General features: G+C 42.5%; 1 protein-coding gene across 7 annotated transcripts in view; it reads left to right on the top strand.

Moving 5' to 3' along the window:
• LOC107387783 (C-terminal-binding protein 2) overlaps positions 1-22268 on the top strand; it is a 168990-nt gene extending 146722 nt beyond the window's left edge. For 6 of the 7 annotated variants that reach the window (XM_054749263.2, XM_054749264.2, XM_054749261.2 and 3 more), the window contains 7 exons: positions 4911-5055; positions 6422-6628; positions 16910-17124; positions 18056-18186; positions 18783-18910; positions 19069-19186; positions 20757-22268. In XM_054749263.2, coding sequence (XP_054605238.1) covers positions 4911-5055; positions 6422-6628; positions 16910-17124; positions 18056-18186; positions 18783-18910; positions 19069-19186; positions 20757-20937 — 1125 coding nt within the window. In that variant the 3' untranslated portion in view covers positions 20938-22268. Of the gene's footprint in view, positions 1-4910; positions 5056-6421; positions 6629-16909; positions 17125-18055; positions 18187-18782; positions 18911-19068; positions 19187-20000; positions 20076-20756 lie in introns of all 7 variants that reach the window. The other variant, XM_054749262.2, reaches the window with a different exon arrangement.
• The last annotated feature ends 1126 nt before the right edge of the window (positions 22269-23394 follow it).

Raw genomic sequence — 23394 nt, 5'->3', positions numbered from 1 at the left:
AACATTTTAGGTGCGTCCTAGAGGCGTTGCACAGCGCCCCAAAACATATGGATGGGTTCTATTTTTGTTGCGGCCAGTTTGGATCAACCCTAGACCAGTGGTACTCAAAAGGCGGCCCCCCTCTTTGTGCCCCTCGGACCTCTAAAGACGGACTGTTGGAGACTCACTTACTCTAACAGCCCTCCCTTTTTCCCGGACCGGCCCTCATCAACACTGGATTTTTTTGATGCCCCTCAGCCGCTTACATTTGAGTCCCCCTGCTGGATTCTATTTGAAGCAGTGACATTCTGCTGCCGTTCCGTGCCACTGATGCCACCAGCGTGGGTTTGGGGTTATGACAAAGCTCCTCACCTCCTGTCCTGGGCCTGGGCATCCAACTGAGGAAGCCCATTTAACCGGTTTGTAACCTGGATTTTGTTCTATTCGTCTACATTAGGTGAGGCTTTGACCATAGGTTAACTAGGAAATCATGAGCTTTGTCTTTCAGCTTGGTTCCTTCTTCACCTCAGATAACCAGAGCAGTGCCCTCATCCCTGATGCATGATCTAGACAACAAGACTCTTGAACTCTTCTGCTTCGGGCATACACTCTCAGTCCAGATAGATTTGATCATTTTCCTCAGATTTGATGTTGCTGACTTTCAGCTAGCCAAATAAATGCAAATAGGCATGGGTTAGCCAGTGGAATTCTAAAAATGTATTGATAAGATCAAGAAAATAAGGCAACAAAAAAAAAAGCTTTTATCATTCTTTTTGTGAGTCTAGCATAAAATCCTGTATGTTAACTTGGTACTCAAGGAAGCACCAATGGTTAAAAGGCCAGACTTTTACTAACTAGCTCTTAGCATTAGCTTCATATTTTTCTGTGTGAGGTTTCTCCACAAAACAAAGGAGTGAACTGAAGAGTGCCGATGCTTTCATGTCATTAACACAAGAATATTTCCTCTTAAGCTGTCTGTGTCTCTGCTTCAGCGCTGAAGTGGGTTTTAAAAGGTGCAATCAAAAAGGAGGTCATTGTTAACTTTTCTAAACACGCCAAGCACTATTGTGTGAGGTTACTTTGTGTGTTTTGTTTTCATGCTTTTGTCGTGAATAAATGTTCAGAAGTTTCAGGCAGCAAGAATCTGAACAGAACTGTTTCCATTCTGGGCAGAGGAAGAGCGTCAACCAGCCCTCAACCAGACTGTCAGAAGCATTCAGGCTTTGTAGGAAATGATGCACGCTAATGGGGAGAACATGATATAGGTTTTGGTCAAAGTTTCCATTAAAACAATCTCCAAAAAGATCTAATTGAGCCCAAAAGTAAGACTAGACCTTCAGCGCAGGGGGGAAAGTTCTGTGTGTGTGTGTGTGTGTGTGTGTGTGTGTGTGTGTGTGTGTGTGTGTGTGTGTGTGTGTGTGTGTGTGTGTGTGTGTGTGTGTGTGTGTGCGCGCCTGCTTGCATGCTTAAGGAGCGCTTTAACCTTGAACTAGTATCTGGAAGGCCTGTCCAGGACACAGCGCTAATAAAAGCAATATGGAAATTCTGAGCTAATCAACTAATCACAGGAAAGCTAATTCAGCTTGCTGGAGGTGAACGTGTGGCTGTTATTTAGGTGCTGACAGGGGCCCCGGCTGATACCGGGGGTTGTCGGGGGTTTCAGACACAGTGAATCACACAACGAGTCACCTTGAGGAACCACCGGCATCTCACAGCAACAGATCCCTGCTGCAGTACGGCTGTGTTTAACTCTTACATGGTCATCAGCATGATTTTATTTTATTGTTTATTATAGTTATAAACAACAAGGAATGGGTCAATAATCCTGGAAGCAGAGCTGAGTGAGATTCAACAGCGCCACCGTGTGGGTGTTTTAGCACAGGACTCCTGACTGCATTTATTTGGATCACCTGTTTGAATTTGCTGTCAGTTTTTGAAGCAGATCTATGCTTTGAGAAACATCGGTGTTCTCTAAATCTGTCCAGTCGGTGTCAGATTGTTCAGCTCGTGTTCTTCTGCTGTTGTAAACAGTCCAAAAGCTCTACAACCCAGTAGACCTTTAACTCACTATAAGAAGGTTTAGTCTGTGATCAGAGGCGGCCTTGACCTCCACATACAGCAGCTTGAACAGATGCTTTTGTACATAAACACCGTTGGGGTCTGAGGGCAGTTGTGATGCTCGAGCTCAGATCCTGGCTGACTAGACTGTCTTTCTTCTTCTGCAGCATGTTTTACAGCTGTTTGTGTGTCACTCCCCTTTTTTTCCTGAGCTAACAGATGCTCTCCTCTCACAAGCGTTGTAAACTTCCTTCTTATCTCTTGGTCCACATACACCTCAAGCCCACCCACGCGCATTAATACAGCAAATCGGTTCTTTGTATCGCTGAGAAAACACACATTCAGTGTGGCGACAGTTTGATCCTCTTCAGAAAAGGGTTTTTGCCTAATTCCGCCTTCTCCATTAACACTTGTGTCGTTTTTACACAGTTGCAATATTCTAAAAATATATAATAATTATTATTATTATATTGTTGTTGTTATTAAAGCTTTTAATTAATGAATATGTGAAATCAGATTTATTTAACTTGGCCAGGTGTTAAGCTGAGAAACATTACATCTCCATCTCCTCTTCATTCAACACTCCATGAACCCTGTGGTGCAGCTTTTCAAAATAAGAGCGGAGCTTTACCAAGGATTACCATTATTAGAGTCTATTGTTACTTTGAATGATTCATTTCTGAAAATATAACATTTTTACCTCTAATCACCTTTGTTTTTGAAGCACACATTTTTACAGCACAAGCTTTCAGATCAAACTCAAATTCACACTGAGCCAAAATGAAAAACTGCTATGAAGTTGCGGGCCAATGTAACTCAGTATTTTTTGAAAAAGTGACGGCTAATTAGCACATTTTCCTTTATCTACAGATAAGTACTGCTGTTGAACCTTTTCACTTGGAAACAAACTTATTTTTGCAGTAACACTGAATGTGGATAACCAAATTACACACGAGCAAATCGAGCTCACATCAGTGGTATTCGTTACTTAATTATGTCTCAATGTTTTTATTCTTTTTATTGTTTAAATTGTGTATATATACAGCATTTTTTTAGTTTTAATATTTTGAATCTATGTTTTCTTGCTGTTTACTCTTTATTCATATTTTTTACGCCCTTTCATTGCTCCTGTATTGAATTTTATCACTGCTGTGACACCAAGCTTTCCCCAGTGAGGGACAATAAAGGCATTTTCTGCTCTATTTCTATTCTATTCATCTATCTGTAGTCTTTCTTTGCAGTTCCTGTTTTAAAGTGGGTTAAATCTTTTTTCACAGGCCAACAACAAAATTAACAAAATAGTAATTTTCTTAACCCTTTGATGCATGAATTATGAAATCTTCAACCATGATTTTTTAAAAAAAACTTTTCATTCGTCTTTAGGTGTGAATGAAACAAATTTCAACAAATATTCTTTGTAAAATTTTATAATTTACAAATAATTTATTACATGTCCACCTCAGTGGACAGTGTGTATTCTGAGCATGAAATATGTTGGCTTGGCTTACTGAAGTCCAAACGGAGGGGCTCAAATGCAATAAAGTCTTCAACAGCTGTGCTTAATAGCCAAAACAAATAAATAACTACTTTGAGTACCTGTCCACTGTAGTGACCATTATGCATCAAAGGGTTAAATGAAAATGCAATACCTCACCTATTAACTTTCATGCTTTGGAGCAGAAAAGGTGCGTAAAACCACGATAATTCAAGCTCAGTCTGCTCTACTCTGATTTACTGTGATGCTCCCCTGTTCCAGCCAGACACCTGCATCTCTGGGGTTTGGCTCCGAGCTGAGCAAGGAGTTCATCAGTGAGTCTTCTGTATTGTTCTGTTCATCTTCATCATAGACAACAGTTGCTCACATAGGTTTGTGCTACTGAAGAGCAGCAGTGCCGCTTGGCCACGCTGTCGGGTCAGTGTGTTGGGGAGGAAAGATAAAAGCTGCAGCACCCAGAGTCACATTGACTTGAGCGTGTCACTAAACTGGAGTTAACTCATCTCGGTCTGGAAGTTGGTTGGTGCACTTTCCATGTCGGCCGAGAACAGACTACTGAGTGGTAAAAATGGTGTGGTATGGTAAAAATCCATTTCTGGGCTTCAGAATTGGCAAATTGCTGAGTAAACTCAGCTCTGAGTAAGAGGTAATGCTGCAGATGCCGAGTAGTAGCCTAGATGCTAATGAATGTAAACAGAAAGGAGGGGCGCTGCAAGAGACACGCTAACGCCGCAAAGCACTATGGGATTTGTAGTCTTTGCTGCAAAATTGCCGGCGGGCCTGTTTGATACTTGATATAGCAGGCCAAATTTGGTCTGAGAGCCTGAGTTTAACACCTGTGATGTAAAGCATCAAATTTCCAGAGTTCACATTTTAAGGATACCACTGATGCCAATTTACACCAACAGGTGGCAGAGTTGGACTGTTTAGTTGTAAATAAAACTTATAAAGGTTATATTATGAGATCACACCAGAATAATAAACTATAATTAAACTGTCTAAGGTCAGGGCACCCAGATGTCCAAACAGAAACTTGTTGCTTTTTATTTATTATTATGTGAAAGTAAAATTGTGTGTGTGTGTGTGTGTGTGTGTGTGTGTGTGTGTGTGTGCGCGCGCACGTGCGTGCGCGTGCTTCATACACTGCCAGTGTGTCTTGCCCTCCTTCTGCCATCTTGTCAGAAGGGGTGGAAGCTTAGAAGACCTGACAAAATGAGAGCATGCTTGCAAACAAAAATTAACATAACACTTTTTGTTTGTTTGGGTCTTTTTTTTTTTGTCAATAACATTGTTTCAAGATGATTTGGGGCCAAACTGTATGAAATTTTGAAAACCAAGAATCTTTATAAAGCAGATATTTATGTTTGTGTGCCTGCAGGTTCTAAATGAGGCAGTGGGAGCTATGATGTACCACACCATCACCCTGACCAGAGAAGACCTGGAGAAGTTCAAAGCGCTGCGCATCATCATCCGCATCGGCAGTGGCTACGACAACATCGACATCAAGGCTGCTGGAGAGCTGGGTATGAACCCTCAGAGCGTCCACCTCAGTACAATACAGTCGAGAGAGTTTAAATCTCTGTTTTTAGTAATAGCGCTCCTTACTTTAGATAAACCATAATGTTCGACTAGGAGCTGTTTCAGCAGATGTTTACCTGTTGCTTTCTTCTTCCGCCCTTTATTTATTGATGACATCACCAACTTCAGGCACCAGCGATCAGATTTATCCAGATCCTTTAGGAATGATTCATAAAGTAGCATTACGGATTTTGGAAAGTTGCACTGACTAAACTGAGAGGATAGTTTTTCATAATGGGGGTTGGCCGCAAGCAGCTTGTTTACAGTTTCTTTTAGAGGACGAATGTAATAGTCATAAGAATCGTGGAGCCAGAATGTTCAAAGAGACAGAGGGAAGGATGAGCAGGAGACGACGAGGAAGAGTTAGATTTTCTGTCTGAACCACCACCCGGGCTCAGCTGGCTGGTGGCTCGAACGGCTCTTACAGCTGACAAAGCTGCCATTTCCCTGCCAATAAGAGATACTGTGTCTAACTGCCACCCACTCATCGAGAGCACTCTGCCTGTGCAACGCAGGAGTCAAAAAGCTATCATGCCTCGAGAAGGAGACGCAGATATGACGGCTGTTCTCAGAGAGAAGAAAAGGGGCCATTGATTGAGCGAGCTCAGGCCTTTTTATTTACTGTCCAGAGTCAGCGGTGCTGTTAACGTGAGATACAGAGTGGGATGAGGACATTAGTGGGGAGTGAGGGCGGGCAGAAGAGCTTAGAAAATGTTAGATTGAAGAAAAGGAGACGTAATACCACAAGGTCAGGCGTTCAGGTTGTTTAAAAGAAGCTGAAACTCATGTCTGCATGTTGACTGAGTGGAATATTACTGTTACTACTACAGAGAGTGGTTCACACTGTAGTTTATATACTAAAGTTTGGGTTTATGTGCACCTTAAATATGTTATAAATACTAACATTAGCATCTACTGCTGACCTGAACTCATCTGTTATTTGATTCATGTAATCAGAAAAAAGTATTTAAAGACAGATATTCAAGTATCGACACCATTAAGGCAAAACCAGTCAGTAAAAGCAGAACGTTAAGCCTCTAATTCATATTTTCTTATCTTTAGATTTTATTTTCTAGAACCGCTCAGGTATTAGACAGCTTTTTAAAACTAAACCCTGGATCTAAAGTGGTTAAGCGCGCACCGGATGAACACTTGATGAGGATTACATTATTGATTATACCATTAGGCAGATTCATTTTGAGTTCTTTCTGTGGCCTCAGTGTGTGTGTGTGTGTGTGTGTGTGTGTGTGTGTGTGTGTGTGTGTGTGTGTGTGTGTGTGTGTGTGTGTGTGTGTGTGTGTGTCTGTTCAGGCATCGCTGTGTGCAACATTCCCTCTGCAGCAGTGGAGGAGACGGCAGACTCCACCCTGTGCCACATCCTCAACCTTTACCGACGAAACACCTGGCTCTACCAGGCTCTCCGGGAGGGCACGCGGGTCCAGAGTGTGGAGCAGATTCGAGAGGTGGCCTCCGGAGCCGCCCGCATCCGTGGTGAAACCCTCGGACTCATCGGTTTTGGTGAATATTCAGTTTTACAGCATCAGGAATACAGTTTTATGTCCTGTTCTGTTTACCTTTCAGTTCTTATGCCCCCGCCCCTCAATGTGTTCTGTTCTCCGGCTTCGATGGGGTTGTTTTTCCTCACCCTGCCACAGATTACCTCAAGGCTGTCAGTTTGGACTCCCTCTCAGTTCACACAAACACACATACACACTCTCTCTCTCTCTCTCTCTCTAATGCTCACTATTATATCTCTGTTATTTTCTTTTCGTCTGCTCCACCATAATCGGGCCTCATAGTGGACTTGATGCTGCCTCTGTCTGCATGTGTGTGTGTGCGTGCGTGTGCGCGCGCGCGCGCGCGTGTGTGTGTGTGTGTGTGTGTGTACCTGCACCTGTTTCACTGCTGATTGTGTGTGCTGGTGCTCAGTTCAGTCTCAGCATCTCTGGCCAGTCAGATCCCTGGTCTTCTCACAAGCTTTTCCAGAGTACCACCTTATCTCTGTGTCCACATTTGCTCCACAAACACCCAACCTGCCCCACCACAGGCCCCTGACAGCCGCTTAGACTCACTGTGGCTGAGCAGCAGGTCCTGGCAATGAAACCGTCTCTTCATTCACTCCCGTTGTCATCCAATCCTCCCACCTCCAGCCTCCTCTGTGTACAAACAATGTCCATTGTCAGTGGGAAGTTAGGGTCAGGGAAGGATTCCTGATGTTCCCATGTAGGGGAAAAAACGTTAGGATAGACCACTGACTGAACAAATAATAGATGAGCCCTCTGCCCTGTCATCTGTAGGTTTCTGAAGAGCTGAATTGAAACCCAATAGGCAGTTCCCACCTCCGCCATCTTGGCTCTGTCACGTGTCTCGTCACTCCCGGAAAATACAAAAATGGAGCTGAGAGCAGGGCCATGAGGATTGGGGCAGATAATTAACACTCATTAAACTCTTAGCTGATGTAGCTATGAGCTAATTGGGCTAACTGAAGCAAACAGGTGCAAGAAAACCGCAGTTGAGCAACTCTGCTATCCTCTGTCTTCTAGGCTGTAGCATGAGGCTGAGGCCTTCTCTGGAGCAAGCAGGGAGGGGGGCAGCTGCTAACGCTTACAGCTCATCTGCTACCTGTCAGTCCAGTGGTGGTGCCAGGGGGCGCTAGGGGGCGCTATAGCTACACCTGGATTAGTCATTGCACCCCCATAGCACCCCCAAGTAAATATTAGATTTTTTTTTTACAATTTAATTTTAATTTAACGTGTGGATGTGATAATATTTAACATACAAAACAAAAATAATCAGTAAATTATATAGATAGTAAAAACTTAAACCAAAACAGGAATTTGATGTTAACCTTTGACCTCATTTTCCACCTGCGAACCAGTGAAAGGTAGAGCTAGTGGTAAAATGGATCGGTTTTTGTTGCCCAAATTTCCACGGGTTCAGTCAGAAACGAATGAATGTTTGGAAGTGATCTCAGACCCACAAAAACCTACGGATCTGGATGAAGAGAGTCAACCCTCAAACGCCGCAGCAGTCGAGGGTTTTGCTGCTGGAAATGCTAACACTAATGTTAGCTAACCTTGCAACACTATAGATGGTTTTCTGTGTGGCTGTATGCGTTTATGATTTCATGGAAAAGTCAGCGATTGTTCATATGTTATATATAAATGATTGTTTCAGGTGTTGTTGAGGTTTTGTGCACGCATGTGTATCTGCTAGTGTTGAAGGTGTTTTAGAGAACAATAGCTACGCATGACCACTTCCTTCATAGCACCCTCAATTAAAAGACTAGCTCCTTCATAGCACCTGCAGAAAAACATTTCTGGACCCGCCACTGTGTCAGTCAAAAGGACACACTCATAATATTCACAATTTGAAGTTGTCATGATGGTAAACGTGGCCTATTAATGTAAAATGATTTTTGATGTTCTGTGGATAAATGAGAAACTGAGCAAAAATCAGCTGGAGAAAGACGAGAGTGAAGTGGCAGATACAGAGGTGTCCCAGTAGGGGGCAGAACCTCAGGTTTTCTTCAGTAGTGGTATTGATCAGTAAAGGAAGGAAGGGTGAAGGAAGGGTTCTTAGCGATTTTATGCAAACAAATACTTATCCTGCTATTTTAAATTCAAAAAGTATTTACCAGAAACAAAGCTGATTATTATTCTGCATTTTATTTTCAAAACAGAGCCTACACCACGCTCAGGACAATCCAGACTCTTCTCATGCATCGTTCCACAAATGTGGAATGACCTTCCAAGCACTACCAGAAGCCCACTACCAGGGGCTTCCTTTTCAATTTTCAAGAAACTCCTGAAGACCCTGCTCTTCAGAGAGCATCTTCTAAACTAGCACCCTCCCTGCACCCGTCCCCCTCTCTACTGTCCACTCCTTGTTCCCTCCTCTCCATGACTGATGTCAAGTTGTTGTTGTTATTGTTGTTGTTAGCCTCAAGGGCAACATGCCGATTATCACTTGTAAGTCGCTTTGGACAAAAGCGTCTGCTAAATACATAAACATAAAACAAGTTTTACCCTTTCTAAGTTAATCTCCAGGCAGAAGCCTCAGTACATGTCTGAGCTGCAGCTGCAAGGCGGCTTGTTGTGTTTTAAACTGTCGGGCAACCCCACGCCTTCCTGAACTCTGTGCTATTAAATTGTGCTTAAAGAAATGAAAATCCAGAGAAAATCACATAAAATTTGTGAAAAAGTATTGGAAAAGGCTTGACTTTAATCAGTGCAAGGCAGATATTTTTTGCATTCATCACCAAAATGGAAAGTGGAATCAAGACCCTTATTGATCTTTTTTCAGTGCTTTGTGTCTTTGATGCAGCTGCAGAGCAGAACGGTTCCTCCAGCCAACAAACTCACATCCTACTTAACAAATGCTGTGAGAGACAGAGGGACAGGCTCATTGTGAACTTCAGACTGTTTCTGAGTCATTGTCTGTCACCTCACACTCCTCCCCCTCTGTCAAATGATTTCTCTGTCATGACTTCTTCATGTGGGGGGTCTGATTACTTAAAAACAGCATAAATGGCTGATTAAAGTGGGGCAGATTGTTACAGGGTGGCATAAACGGAGCAATCTATCAGCTGAACACAACGTAACTGGAATATAAATATATTTATGGATCTTTTATAGCATATTTCCATCGCTGCATCTGGTACGGTCGGGTCTGGATAAGTTTGGACCGGTGTGTTCCGGTGTGGGTCTGCAGTTTTCATGCAAGCATTTTGATCGCAGTTTGGGCCTTCGTGTCGGCAGTTTGGGCCATCAGGACGGCAGGCGGGGTTAAACAATCCGTCAAGCACAATTTTATGAGTTGTGCAACTATTCAGTATTTTTGTGCTGCAGTAAATGGTCTACAGAGCTAAAAACAAAAGCAAATGCTTACCCACAGGCTCCACATGTGACTCCAGAGTGCAGGCGCTAAGTCCAGAAGCCTGCCTTTGGTGAGCAGCTCTGACAAGTATAAGGGGGCTAGACCATTCAGGGCTTTGTAGGCGAAAGTTAGAACTTTGTATTGTATTCAAAAGTGCACAGGAATCCAGTGTAGATCAGCCAGAATAGGAGTGATGTGACAGCTTCTATTTGTATTGGAAAGAAATCTTGCTGCGGCATTCTGGACTTTCTGCAGACGATTTAGGACAGATACATTTGCGCCGATAAGAACTGAGTTGGAAAAGTCGAGTCTGGAAGTGATAAATGCATGAACAACAGATTCTAAGTGCAGCCTCTTAAGAATGAGCTTTAGTCGGGTAAGGCGACGAGGCTGGAAGAAGCAGGATCGAACAGTGGCATTAATATGTGCACTCATTGACAAATCAGCATCCAGTTTAACCCCAAGGCTGGTCACACAGGAATTAAGGTTGAGGGGGGAGAGATCAAAGGCAGCTGAAGTGTGCAAATTATGTTTTGGTTTGAAAAGAATGGCCTTGGCCTTATTTTCATTGAACTTCAGGAAATTGGAAGCTAGCCAGGTTTTAATTTCTGAGGGACATTCTGAGAGCTGAGTAATGGAACTTGACCGATTTAAAGCCACATAAATAGGGCTGCAACAAACGATTATTTGGATAATCGATTAATCGGATGGGGTCTCGACACGATTAATCGGATTACATGGGGAAATTTTTAAAAACTGCTAGGGAAATGTTATTTCTCTCCTTCCTTCACTTTATTTAACACAACATTATTAGAAAACAGTTCAATAGCAGAAAAACAACATGCCATCACCTAAATTGTCTTATAAGGTGTATAGACAGAGACCCTAAGCTACATCTATCTGTGACCTAAAATGCTTGGTCCAAGTTAAACAGCTTAAGGGCAATTCTCATCTGTTTTGTTTGATCTCATCTGTTGACATTTATTTTAAATGTAATTAAACATAGGCTGTGAATTAATCAAAATTGATCACTATTTCCAAAAATGACTGAAAAAATACCAAATAAAACAAAAGTAAATGAATGCCATCCTCCTTGCGATGATGCCCTGGGCAACTGCCATAAAGTCACATCAAGAAATGCTGCTGATCATTCCAATGATCCCAAATAGACTCACATTAGGCCACATGAAAGCAACTGAACCCAAAAATATATTAATCAGTATATAACTGCACTCTCACACAACACGCCTGCAGCAACAGTTAGGACTCCTCCCTCCCTTTTAAAAGCGTTTTTGCTTCTGAGGACATTGTGGTTGTAAAACCACATGCTAGTAGTCTGGCCCCGGTGTGATCAACCAGTTTCTGCGGGAATGTGACGGCGGAACCAGGGCCAGATTAACACTTTGTTGTACCCTGGGCAACAATATTCAAGGGCTCCATCATCACGACCCAAGGATCACCATAACGTGGTCACATACAGAATATTTTACTGTAATATGCAGTAAATATACTCAATACTTGAATGCCTGACAACACGTAACCCGCCCAGAGTAACCTTTGACCCACCTCGTGTGGACTGACCAATGAGGAGAGGGTCTTAACTTGAGGCCCTCTCTTCATTGGTCAGTCTGCATGAGACTGACTCTCAACTGACGTTCAAAGTCATAGGCAGCGAAGCGTCTCTGTGCAGCGCAAAAGCCCGGGTGGACAGTTTGTGTAATGTAGGGTGACCATATTTCCATTTCCAAACAAGAGGACAGGGGATCTGTGCCTATGACGTCACACTATGGCAACGCCACACAAACAATGTTGGGACCCATTTTTTGTAAGAACTAAATTAATATCAGATTCTGCCAATTAAAGGGCTCTAAAACTATTCATATGTAAATATTTTGCATATTTAATGCAAAATCTAATTTTTCTGCTTTAGTGCTGCAACAAGGTTTTATTAATAATAAATTATTATACCTTTTGTTTTACTACAGCATCGGTAAGCTTCCTGTGCACAGATTATTAAGGATGCTTGTTTCAGCTGTGAGATTAGACGATAGGATCAATGAAAAAATAAGTTGTCACACACTCCATGGAAACTTTCAGAGAATCCACAAATAGTGGCTTTCAAATGGTTTTGTTACTTTTTGCAAGTTTATAAAAGAAGCAGATGAGACAGCATGTCTGATAATTTAGTTTTTCATCTGATAATATTAGAACATGTCAGTAATGTCTGAGGGGCTTTTATAAACACCATATAACTAACACTCCTGGAGAGGGTATGAATTACACAGAGGCTTCTGGGGAGCCCAGTTATTGGGGGGGGGGGGGGTCGCATTTTGCCTTGGCCCCCAAAATGTCTTGAAACCCTGGGTGTGTGACTGAGTTTTGAAGGTGATCTGAATTGTATCAGATGTATAAATATGACATGTGTATAACTTATTGTTTTTTACTGGTAAAAACGTGTAGTGGAGATAAATCTACCTACATTTTACTTTTCAACACTTTGTTTTGTTTTCTTGTTTTTATTGAACTATTTTCCTGTCCTGTCTGTCTCTCATCTTCCTGCATCTCCTCTTAATTCTCCAGAAAATCTGTTGCCTGGATTCTTACCTTTTCACCTCATCAGTTACTTTTGAGCAGATCAAAGGGATCTCCTGACCGAAAAGCTCAGAGCGCGTTTTCGATGCTGCGTGAGGTGACATCACCACAGCACAGGTGATGAGCTCCGCAGTAGCGCGCTTCAGGCACAAATAAGACAGAAAATAGAGAACAAGTGCGGACATGAACGATCGTGTGCTAATTATAGTTTTTTGGTTGCGCCACTTTGAGAATGGACCGTGCGCTGGAAGCAGCTGCCTGGATCACTGTGCAACAATGCGGAACCGGTTCGCAGCAGCTCAAGTCTGCCGGCTCTCCCTCACGCTGATCTGCGGCTCTCCCTCGCGCTGATCTGACTTGCTCTGGTCTGCGCGCAACGGCGGGCGGGAAGGGGGGGCGCTTTTGGAAGAGTTGTGCGACACAACGAATCGATGACGCAATTCGTTGCCAACGCTTTTAGTAATCGATTTTCATCGAATTTATCGATTCGTTGTTGCAGCCCTACACATAAATTTGACAGTCATCAGCGTAAATGTGATAATGTAAGCCCCGTTTAGCAATGATGTTTCCCAGTGGAAGAATATATATAGAAAAGAGGAGTGGACCTAGAATAGAGCCCTGGGGAACTCCCCAGGGGAGCGGAACAAAAGGAGAAGAGCAATCGCATATGTGAATGCTGAAACTTCTATCAGACAGATAAGAGTGAAACCTGTTTAGTGCGGTCCCTGTGACTCCCAACAAAAGATTCCAGCCTGGTTAGCAGATTGTTATAGTCAACTGTATCGAATGCCGCTGATAGGTCTAGCAGTAGTAACAGAACAAAGGAACCAGCATCAGTTTCTGTCATTTAACACACGAATATGTGCAGACTCAGTGCTATGATTTGGCCTAAAAGCAGACTGAAAATGGTGAAGTAGTGAATGTTCCAGTAAATGATGTGAGAGTTGAGCATGCACCACTTTTTCAATAACCTTAGATAAAAAAAAAGGAAGTTTGGAGATTGGACGGAAACTTGCATAATCATTTAGATCCAGGCCAGGTTTTTTCAATAGCGGTTGGACGACCGTCTTCTTAAAGGATTCTGGAAACTCTCCAGATGACAAACTGTAATTTAAAATATTAAGAATAAAAGGACCCACTACTGGTAGAACCCCAAGTAGCAACATTGGGGGGAGAACATCCAGTGGGGAACTTGAGGGTTTCATAGACCTGATTAGTTTATCAAGATCTTGAAGGGAGGCATGATCAAAATCAGAGAACGGAGTGACTCTTTCTGGGTAACAGGTCCCAACAGATCATGTCTAATTGTACAGATTTTTTCCAGGAAAAATTTCTGAAAATCAGTGCATAGTGCTATAGTTGGTGTGGAGGGGGCAGTGGATTCCTTTAGTGAAAGAACAGAGTTAATGGTACTGAAAAGCTTACGTTGATCACCACAATGTCTCTCAAAGATGTTGGCAAAATAATTATTTTTAGTTGATCTGACAGTTTTTTGGTAAGCTGCCAGGGAGTCTTTCAGCATTTGGAGGGAAATTTGTAGCTTGTCCTTTTTCCATCTACGTTCAAGTGTCCTACACTGGCGTCTGAGGGCACGACTGTTGTCGTTTAACCAGGGATCAGAGATGGTCGTTTTTTGCCTGAGTTTAAGCGGTGCAACAGTGTCTAGGGCAACAGAACAAGCCATATTGAAGGAGTCCACCAAACCATCTACTCCCACAGACGTAGATGGGGAGAAAGATGTTAATAGGCCAGTCTCCAGGCTAGATGACAGCATAACAGAGGACGAGGGAGCAATATACCGAGCGTAACGTTTAGCCTGATGCCTTGTAGGGAGAGATACTGTACTGTCAACCAATCAGTTGACCGTGTTGTTTCTCCGCCGTAACCATATCACTCCAGAAAGGAGGCCAAAAACATCCCGTGACTGGTGCGGTCTGGGTAGGTTGTCTGGACTGGTTTTACAATCAGAACAGAAAAATTAGCGACCCGATCCTTCCCATTCCATGCCAAAACGGTTGATGGAAATGAGCTATTAGAGGTATTATGAAATGAAAATGTGCTGTATCTGATTCTACTTTTTTTTTTGTAATTTTTTCAACATTTGCTCAACATTCATGACAAATTAGTGTGAAATATAGCAATTACTGCCATTGCATCTTTTAATATAGTTTATTCTCTTACTCTAGTTTTTTTTCACTTAAATGTTTATCAGAAATAATTTGATATGTTAAGGGGATCACGGACAAGCCCCCAATTTGTTCTGACCTGTTTCAAAGATAACAAAAAAGGGGATATACATTTATATATATATATATATATATATATATATATATATATATATATATATACAGTACATATATATTATATATACAGTACATATATATTATATATATATACAGTACCTATACATATATATATATATATATATATATATATATATATATATATATATATATATATATATATATATATATACAGTACATGGATATACATTTCTTAAACATTACTACCTGAGTCACTTTATGCTTATTTTTAAACATGAATAATTTAAACTACGTAAACCATTCCAGACAAGACCCCAGTCTCTTATGTCCTGGTTCTAAGACCATAACAAAATATAAAAGACGCACAGAGACAATACTCAAATAACAACATACCTAAACAAAGAGCTGAATGGTGGTCCAGTTGGTAGTACTGTTTCTTCACAGCAATAAGGTTGCAGATTCAAAACCTAGCTGCAGCCTTTCTACGTGAAGTTAGATATTGATACCGATATACGTATTGTCCATCCCTACTGGAAAGAGCTGTTATAGAAAATGAATTATGTATGTGATAGGGTTGTCACGGTATGAAAATTTAACCTCACGGTTATTGTGACCAAAATTATCACGGTTTTCGGTATTATCGCGGTATTTTTTAAATGGTGTTGCATATGTTCAGAAAGCATTGATAGTCCTGTTCTACACAAACTGAAATAGTTCTGAAAAGGTTTAACAGTGTTTATTAAACCTAAAATAACACAAAGCCTTAGCAAAAGTGCAACTTTTCACAAGTAAAGGAACAAATAGCTTATTTTTCTGGAACATGTTACAGTAGTCAGTGCAGGTTTAAATTATACAAATCCAAACATTCAAAACATAAACAATATGTAAACAAATCAAAGAAACACCACTTGTTTTCTCATATACTTGTTTTCTTCATTATCAAAATGAAAATCTAAAACTCCAGTCCACACTTGACTTGAGCACTGTACAAGTCAACCTTAAAAAAAATATATGTATTTAAAATAAATAGCCACTTTAAACAAATTACTAAAATAACTACTACACTATGTAATCAAATCCAAATGTTCAAGTATAAATGGCATTGAATAAGTAAACAAATCAATGACAAGGAACTAATTGTATATTTCTCTTCATCATCAACAAATAAGATGCTTCATCCAGCAACAGGGTGTCCGTGACACGGTTTAAATGCTGGCAGAGGACGCTGCGGCTGCAGTATATAGTGACTCGTTGCATTCTCCCTCAGCCAAAAGTCCTCACGTCATGCATTTAAGCTAAAATGCTAATGTTAACTTACCTTGCACTGGCTGTAGAGACGTGGGTGATCGTCACGCAGATGTGCCATGAGATTCGAAGTGTTGCTGCCTTTTGCAGACACTTGTTTCCTGCACGTTCTGCAAACGGGATAGCAGTCTTCTATTAACTGTCCCTCAGCGTTTTTCAGAAATCCAAAATATGCCCATACTTCCGATTTAGTCTTCTTTGAGGGCTGATGGATGTCCTGGGCGCTGCCGTCTCCTCCTTCGGCCATTATTTCAGCTTCAAAGTTTTGGTGCCGTTGCAAACTAAACAGTGCGTGTGCGCGCCGCGGGAACTTCAGCTGAAGCGACGGTGGCTGGTAAGGGTCACCGCGCTGAAACCGCGGCCACGGTAAACCCACCGAGATAATTTAGTTTTTTTAAAACTGGACGGTTATTTTTATTGTCAACTTTTTTACCGGGTTTTACCGCTATACCGGTTACCGTGACAACCCTAGTATGTGAATATGTAAATATACATATATGTGTGTGTGTGTGTGTGTGTGTGTGTGTGTGTGTGTGTGTGTGTGTGTGTGTGTGTGTGTGTGTGTGTGTGTGTGTGTAAAAAAAATAAATAAATAAAAATAGCTAAAAATAAATCAAGAGGATCCACTATTTTCCAGGTACACCCTGCCTATTCAACACAAACTGGATAATTAGATACCAGTATACACAAACACACACACATTCACAAACAACAAAAGCCTGACCCCATAACAAATTTCTGCTGCTGTGTGTCCTCGTAGGTCGATCGGGCCAGGCAGTTGCAGTGCGGGCCAAGGTCTTTGGTTTCAACGTCATTTTCTACGACCCGTACCTTCAGGATGGACTGGAGCGCTCACTGGGCGTCCAGCGCGTCTACACCCTGCAGGACCTGCTCTACCAGAGCGACTGCGTTTCTCTGCACTGCAACTTGAACGAGCACAACCACCACCTCATCAATGACTTCACCATCAAACAGGTGAAGCAGACGGGGCTAGTGCTGCACTGTTCCAGTGTGACTGAGCCTATCATAGTGGCTAGAAAGCAGGGGATGTGGGAATGGGAAGAACGGCAGCATTCCTGCCTGCACATCCCCAGCTCTTTATCTTAAGCTCCTCTAAAGCTGGACACAAATTCATTCCTTTGCTCTGTCAAATGCAATTAGCGCCAGCCCACAGCTACAGCAAATATATCGACTAGGCTGCACAGCAGGGGATCTGCAAGCTCTGCACTCATACTCTCTGCCTGCGGTGACACCTGCAGGGCAACCGGGGAACTGCACATGCTGGAGAGCTTCTTTCTGGTGCTCTTTTTGAGGGTTTCTGAGTCACAGAATGTGCAACAGATAAAGAGAAGTGGGAGTAGCAGCCTAACCTAGTTAACTGTGTTCTGAAGCTTAGGATTCAAGTGCTGCAGTGAAAGAGCGCTTTTCTCCTTTCACTGCTGATGTTTTGGCAAAGGTTAGCGTGTAAAGTGGAAACGTGAGTATTTATGTATTTTTTTGTGCATCAAAACCATCAAGGCCTAATAAAAGACTGCCTGCCAGCGCAGAGCCTTTTCATGCCCCTGGATTTCAGCTTTTTGTCAAGATTAAGGGATTACTTTCTTCAGAGCATAATCACTTGATTTTTTTTTCACCCCGTCCTCCTTCATAGACTTTTTATTGTGTGCTCTTTTTGGGTACCACAAGCAGCAAAGGTTGGTGGCACTGCCTCGTCTTTTATCGCTTCCTTCATTTTAAAACTGCTCTTTATTTACATCAGACGATTTCCCTCCCAGGTGTTTACCGCCTCCTACACCTTTCAGGTGTTGGGATGCGACAGAGATGCTACAGTTTACGTTTAAAGCCCCTCAAACGTATTGATCTCCTGCTGCAGATCAGTCGAATAATCTGTGTTTCTGTGTGGAAGATGCGTCAAGGTGCGTTCCTGGTCAACACCGCGCGAGGGGGCCTGGTGGATGAGAAGGCTCTGGCCCAGGCGCTGAAGGAGGGAAGGATACGTGGAGCTGCCTTGGACGTCCACGAGGCTGAGCCCTTCAGGTGAGTGCACACCTACAGGAGAAGGATCAGGGTGAAGGGCTGTTTAAAGTCTTGATCTTTGATTTATTTCTCACTCTATAATTAGCATTTTCTCTCTTTTACCTGATTAACTGAATGTTATTTTTATTTATTTTTTTTTAGCAAACCAGACATTTAAAGTTGCTGTTTGAGGCTCATCAAAGTTTTTTCCACCATGTTTCTTTTTAGAATCGACAGACAAAATAACAATGATAAAATAAACTGATTCTGGGTGTAATGGATCTCGTTGTATGATGTAAATGAAGCTGAAGGTGAATTATTCAGGATTTGAACAAGTCATAACGTCTCTCCTCTACGACATGGGTCTGATTAGTTGCTGAGGCGTTCCACCTGCAGAGCCAGGAGAAAAGAGTGTGGAATAAAGACTTTTCGAGCTGCCGGAAGATGACACATCTGAAGATGTTGAGAGCTTTAGGTTTAGATTTAAAATGTATTAATGATACCAGTAGATGATGCACGTGAAAATTAGATTTATGTATCATTATTTTGAAGCCAAAACCCTCCTTCTTCGTTATTGTTTCTGGCTCTTATGTGTGTTTTCTATCTGTGTGTTGAAGTTTTGCTCAGGGCCCGCTGAAAGATGCTCCGAACCTGATCTGCACACCGCACACAGCCTGGTACAGCGAGCAGGCCTCTCTGGAGATGAGGGAGGCGGCCGCCACGGAGATCCGAAGAGCCATCACCGGTACTCCGTCCCCCTCACACATCACACCGCCTCACCGGCCTCTCACTAAACATCCCAGCTGTTGAACGATCTCAGCGATCTGCTGGTGTTAACACATTTTTCAGCGTGTGTGATTGATGCCCAGGCCTGTTTATAACTTTATTTGTGTGACGCGACAGGACGAATCCCCGACAGCCTACGGAACTGCGTCAATAAGGAGTTCTTTGTCACCACGGCACCATGGGGGGTCATGGACCAGCCAGGAGTTCATCCTGAGCTCAACGGTGCCGCCTACAGGTAGGACATGATCATAAAGATTTCTTCACATCATCATAGAACAGATTTGTGCTGTTTTTGCTGGATGTCACATTAAATCAGAGCAGCAAACTAGAGTCTGCATCAGTAAATTATAATCTGGGTAAATAAAAAAGACAAAATGCAATTTGTTTCATTTATTAAGAGAACAAAGGTTTTCCAAACCAGCCTGGATTTATGTGTAAATGTCACTAAACCCTCAGATTAATAACTAGTAGCAGCACCCTTGGTGGTTACAGCCGTAGGTGTACCGAGTCTGTCACGTCACTGTAGAGACTCTTCTTCACAATGTTGTTTCAATTCATCATCAATGGAGGGTTTTCCAGCATGAGTAACTTGTTTAAGGTCAAAGGTCAGACATTCTCCTTCAGTTCCAGCAGGTGCTCCAGACCATCACACCACCACCACCGTGTCTGACTCTTTTGGTGATTTAGATGCGGAGTTAGTTTTAATGAAGGTGTGCCCTCGTCTGCTCGGCTTTCCAAATACGATGAATCAGTTAGTTCATGACTTTAGGTGGTCCAGGTTGGTTTGGATAGCTGTTTGTCTTAAAGGAAATCATTTGAAACTAGTTTGTATTACTTATGTTAGCATTAGTTTAATCTGAAACATTTAAATGACAAAAAGCAAAATGAGAAGAAAGCTAAGGGGGAAAATGCTGTTTATCAGTTCTGTATGGGTGTACCCTCATAAACACACACACACACACACAACCTGTCCTCTTTAGAGAGATACTTTGTCCAAAATGTCCAATTCAGAGGCTCTCTTGATCTCAGCATGTCTTTCCTTCACACAGCCAAGTGAACCAAACTCTTGCAGCCGTAACGACCGGCGTCCCCCAAGACAAAATTAATGCCTAGATCAGGAGCAGGTAAATACGACGGCCTGGCCCAGACCCTCTCACCTGATGTGTGTCCCCCTTGTAGCCTCACCCTCCTCCCAACACTCACCTGAACTCAGCCTAGCGCTGGAGGCTGGTGAATGTTGGTCTAGATAGAGATGCTTTCTCCTTGCAGGCTTTGGGGAAACTCCTCTCAGGCTGAACTGCCTTGTTGGTCTTTTTTCTCCTCTTTCTGGTTTCTGGGTGTCTCTTCAAAACCAGTAAAACCTTCATCATTATCAGGAACAAGAAGTCTGCCCTCTAACGATGCAAATCCAACAAATTATTAAGTTATTGAATTAACCAGACTAAAAACAAGCTGCAGATCAGACGCTCCTACAGGGATGGTTCATATGTTTTACATCCTAAAACGTTTGATGGTTTTTAGTTTGTGGTTATTTAATCCTAAGGAACAGATTATTTTGTTTTTTGTGGAAAATTTCCATTAAATAGATTTTTTTTCTCTTGCAGCCAAACTTCAGAATGTTTTATTATTATTATTATTATTTTTAAATGTGAAAGCCATAAATCTAATTAATGAAAAGAGTTAAACTCTAAACGAGTTCCTGAGGTGAAGTTCCTGACTTTTAGTGGCGTGCGTGTGTGCGTGCGTGCGTGCGTGTGTGTGTGTGTGTGTGTACTGCAGTAACCTCTGACCCTGATCGCCCACAGATACCCACCGGGTGTGGTAGGAGTGGCTCCAGGCGGCCTCCCGGGGGCATTAGAGGGCATGGTGCCCGGTGGGGTCCCCATTGCCCACACCCTGCCCTCTGGTACACACCCCTCCCAGGCCCCGTCGCCCAACCAGCCCTCCAAACACGGCGAGACCAGAGAACACCTTACCGAGCAATAGCAGCAGAAAGGGACAGCGCAACACCTCCATCCGACCCGATGACGCTCAGAACCGACCGATCACAAAGCAACTGACCAACTGGGACCAAGAGACAGTGAAACGACACAAGGCGGCTGTTCGATCAGCCCGACGCGGGATCAGAAGTGTTCCAGGGGAATTTATACTTTTCAGTTTTTACTATCGTCTCTTTGGGTTCTGTACCGACTCTACTCTTTGATGATGTTTTTGTTTTGGTTTTCCTCCTTCGGGACCTGCCTATGATTGTGGACACAGAGTCCAGTTTTTAGTGCTCCGGGATCCCCATTGAGGCTGCTCTCCTCCTTGTACACTCATGGGAACCGTAGGCCCACTTCTCACACCACCACGGGAAGAACAAACACGGGAGGAAAGGCATTGCGTGCTACTGGACCTTATGACCTCCCCTCCCTGATGTCCCTCCACCTTTCCGCCCCACCTATGTAATGTGTGTTGTTTAGACCCCACAGTTATGCCTCACATCATTTTCTTTATGTTAGTCTGAATGATTATAAACGATCATTTTAAATACATTTGTCAGATAAAAAGGTCAAGATTTTGTAGGGTTTAACCCCTCAAAGACGCAGTAACAGACAGTCACCACTAGAGGTCACTCTTACACTGTGCTGACCATCTTCAGTTGTCTGAAGCCACTTGTAGTTGAACACTAAAATCTACTTTGTACATTTGACTGCAGATGATGTTTTAAGTTATTTTAAATGTTCTTTTCGTTTTAGCTTAGCTTTTAGGAAAAGTCCACCATCATCAAATGAGGCAGCAGAAATGACACTTCCTCCTAATTATGAGCACATGACAAACCAGAGGCAGGAAAGGGTTAATGCGAACTTCAGTTAATAACTCAGGAAAACATGTTTTTGCAGATTTTTTTTCTTCCCATCAAGATTTCGTCTTTAAAGGAGAAAACAGACTAATCAGGTTAGTCTGACAGATTTCTCCACCATTGTGGTATTTTTCTAAAACAAGGTGCATCACCACTTTTTTAACTTAGAGTTTTGAGGAGTCCTGTTAGATTTGTATTGCCTAGTTAAATGTTCCTATAACCATAGTCCTATGTGATCCAGCCCTCTCCTTCCTCTTTTTGTTCTATTAAAGGCCAGTTTTTTTGTTTCGGCGTGGACGGGGGGGCATCCTGTACTCCGTAAGAGCAATAGCTGAAACTCTGTAGTGTCCCAACAATAGCAGAAGAGGCAGCCAGCAGTATGTTTTGTTTTTAGTGTGAGTATTTGTATTTGTTTCTTGTACAAGGTGAACATTTAGCATTCAGTGCAGTTCAAATAAAGAGAAGATTCTGAGAAGCAGGCGTCCGATCTGATTCATTTGGAGAAGAGAAGCCAGTTCATTTCTAGGATAGACCGATGAATCCTAAAATATACTTCTACTTCATCATTGCAGTATTTTGGGATGGCCTTAGCAACTCTGTTTTTCCTGCATGGAGTTGGCATGTTCTCCACATGCAGGCATGCATTTTCTCTGGATGCTCTGGCTTCCTCCTACAGACCAGGGTTTCCGCCTGCTGGAGTTTCGACTTCAGACTTCCCTCAATATCAGATTTCCTTTTTTTAAACATTTAAATGAATTATTTTATCGGCAGATTTTATAATGAATTATATTCTAGAAATTAGATGTGTGGCTGTTATTAAAAGCCTGAAGGTTGAAACACTGAAGCCCGTTTCACACAGAGTGCTGAATGTCTCTGAACATCTGCTCCCACAACACCACCAAATGATTAGAATATATAAAAGAACTATACTGAACAGATATCCCTGCCATTAAAGGGAGACTAGGCAGTTATGGCTTGCTTATAGCACCCCCTGGTGTCTGTTTAGTAGAACCGAAAGCGAAACTTGTATCCTCGCTGTGCGTTTGTCTTTTTAAACACCTTAATCTAACAGCTGAAACACCTCCCCAGCCATCATTGGTGTCTACAGGAGTAATTAATCGTGATCTAAATCATGCAGGGAACGTGCTGGAAGCAGACTGCAGCGCCAGGTATGTCAGCTCAATTCCTACAGACCAGACCTATGAAGTTGCAAGTGTGGTATTCTGGCCACAGTCGGAGTAACATTTCATTAACCCTGTAGGGTTATTTTAGCACATACTGACTTCCTTTAATATTAAAACAGAAGTTGGCTACAGAATATGCAATAAAGGTTTTATGAAATAAACAAGCTGCACCTTGATTCTCACTTCCTGTCTGGCTCAAGTACTTTCTTTCACTTAATCCAGTCACAGCATACAGAAATAGACCCCATGTAGAAAATTCCCTGAGCTCCACATCCGTGCTCTGATTGGCCTTAACAACTTTTGATCCATGCAGAAGTTGTACAGAAACCAGACCGCATCGGTTCAGCTTTCAGTGTGAACGGGGCTCGAGACTGCACATACGTAGCTGGGTACAAGTGCAACCTTTCTTTACAAGCA

Source organism: Nothobranchius furzeri, chromosome 16 (genome assembly GCF_043380555.1).
Source record: "Nothobranchius furzeri strain GRZ-AD chromosome 16, NfurGRZ-RIMD1, whole genome shotgun sequence".
NCBI lineage: Eukaryota > Metazoa > Chordata > Actinopteri > Cyprinodontiformes > Nothobranchiidae > Nothobranchius > Nothobranchius furzeri.
Note: the sequence above shows the minus strand (reverse complement) of the source record. Positions and strands in the feature narration are given on the sequence as shown.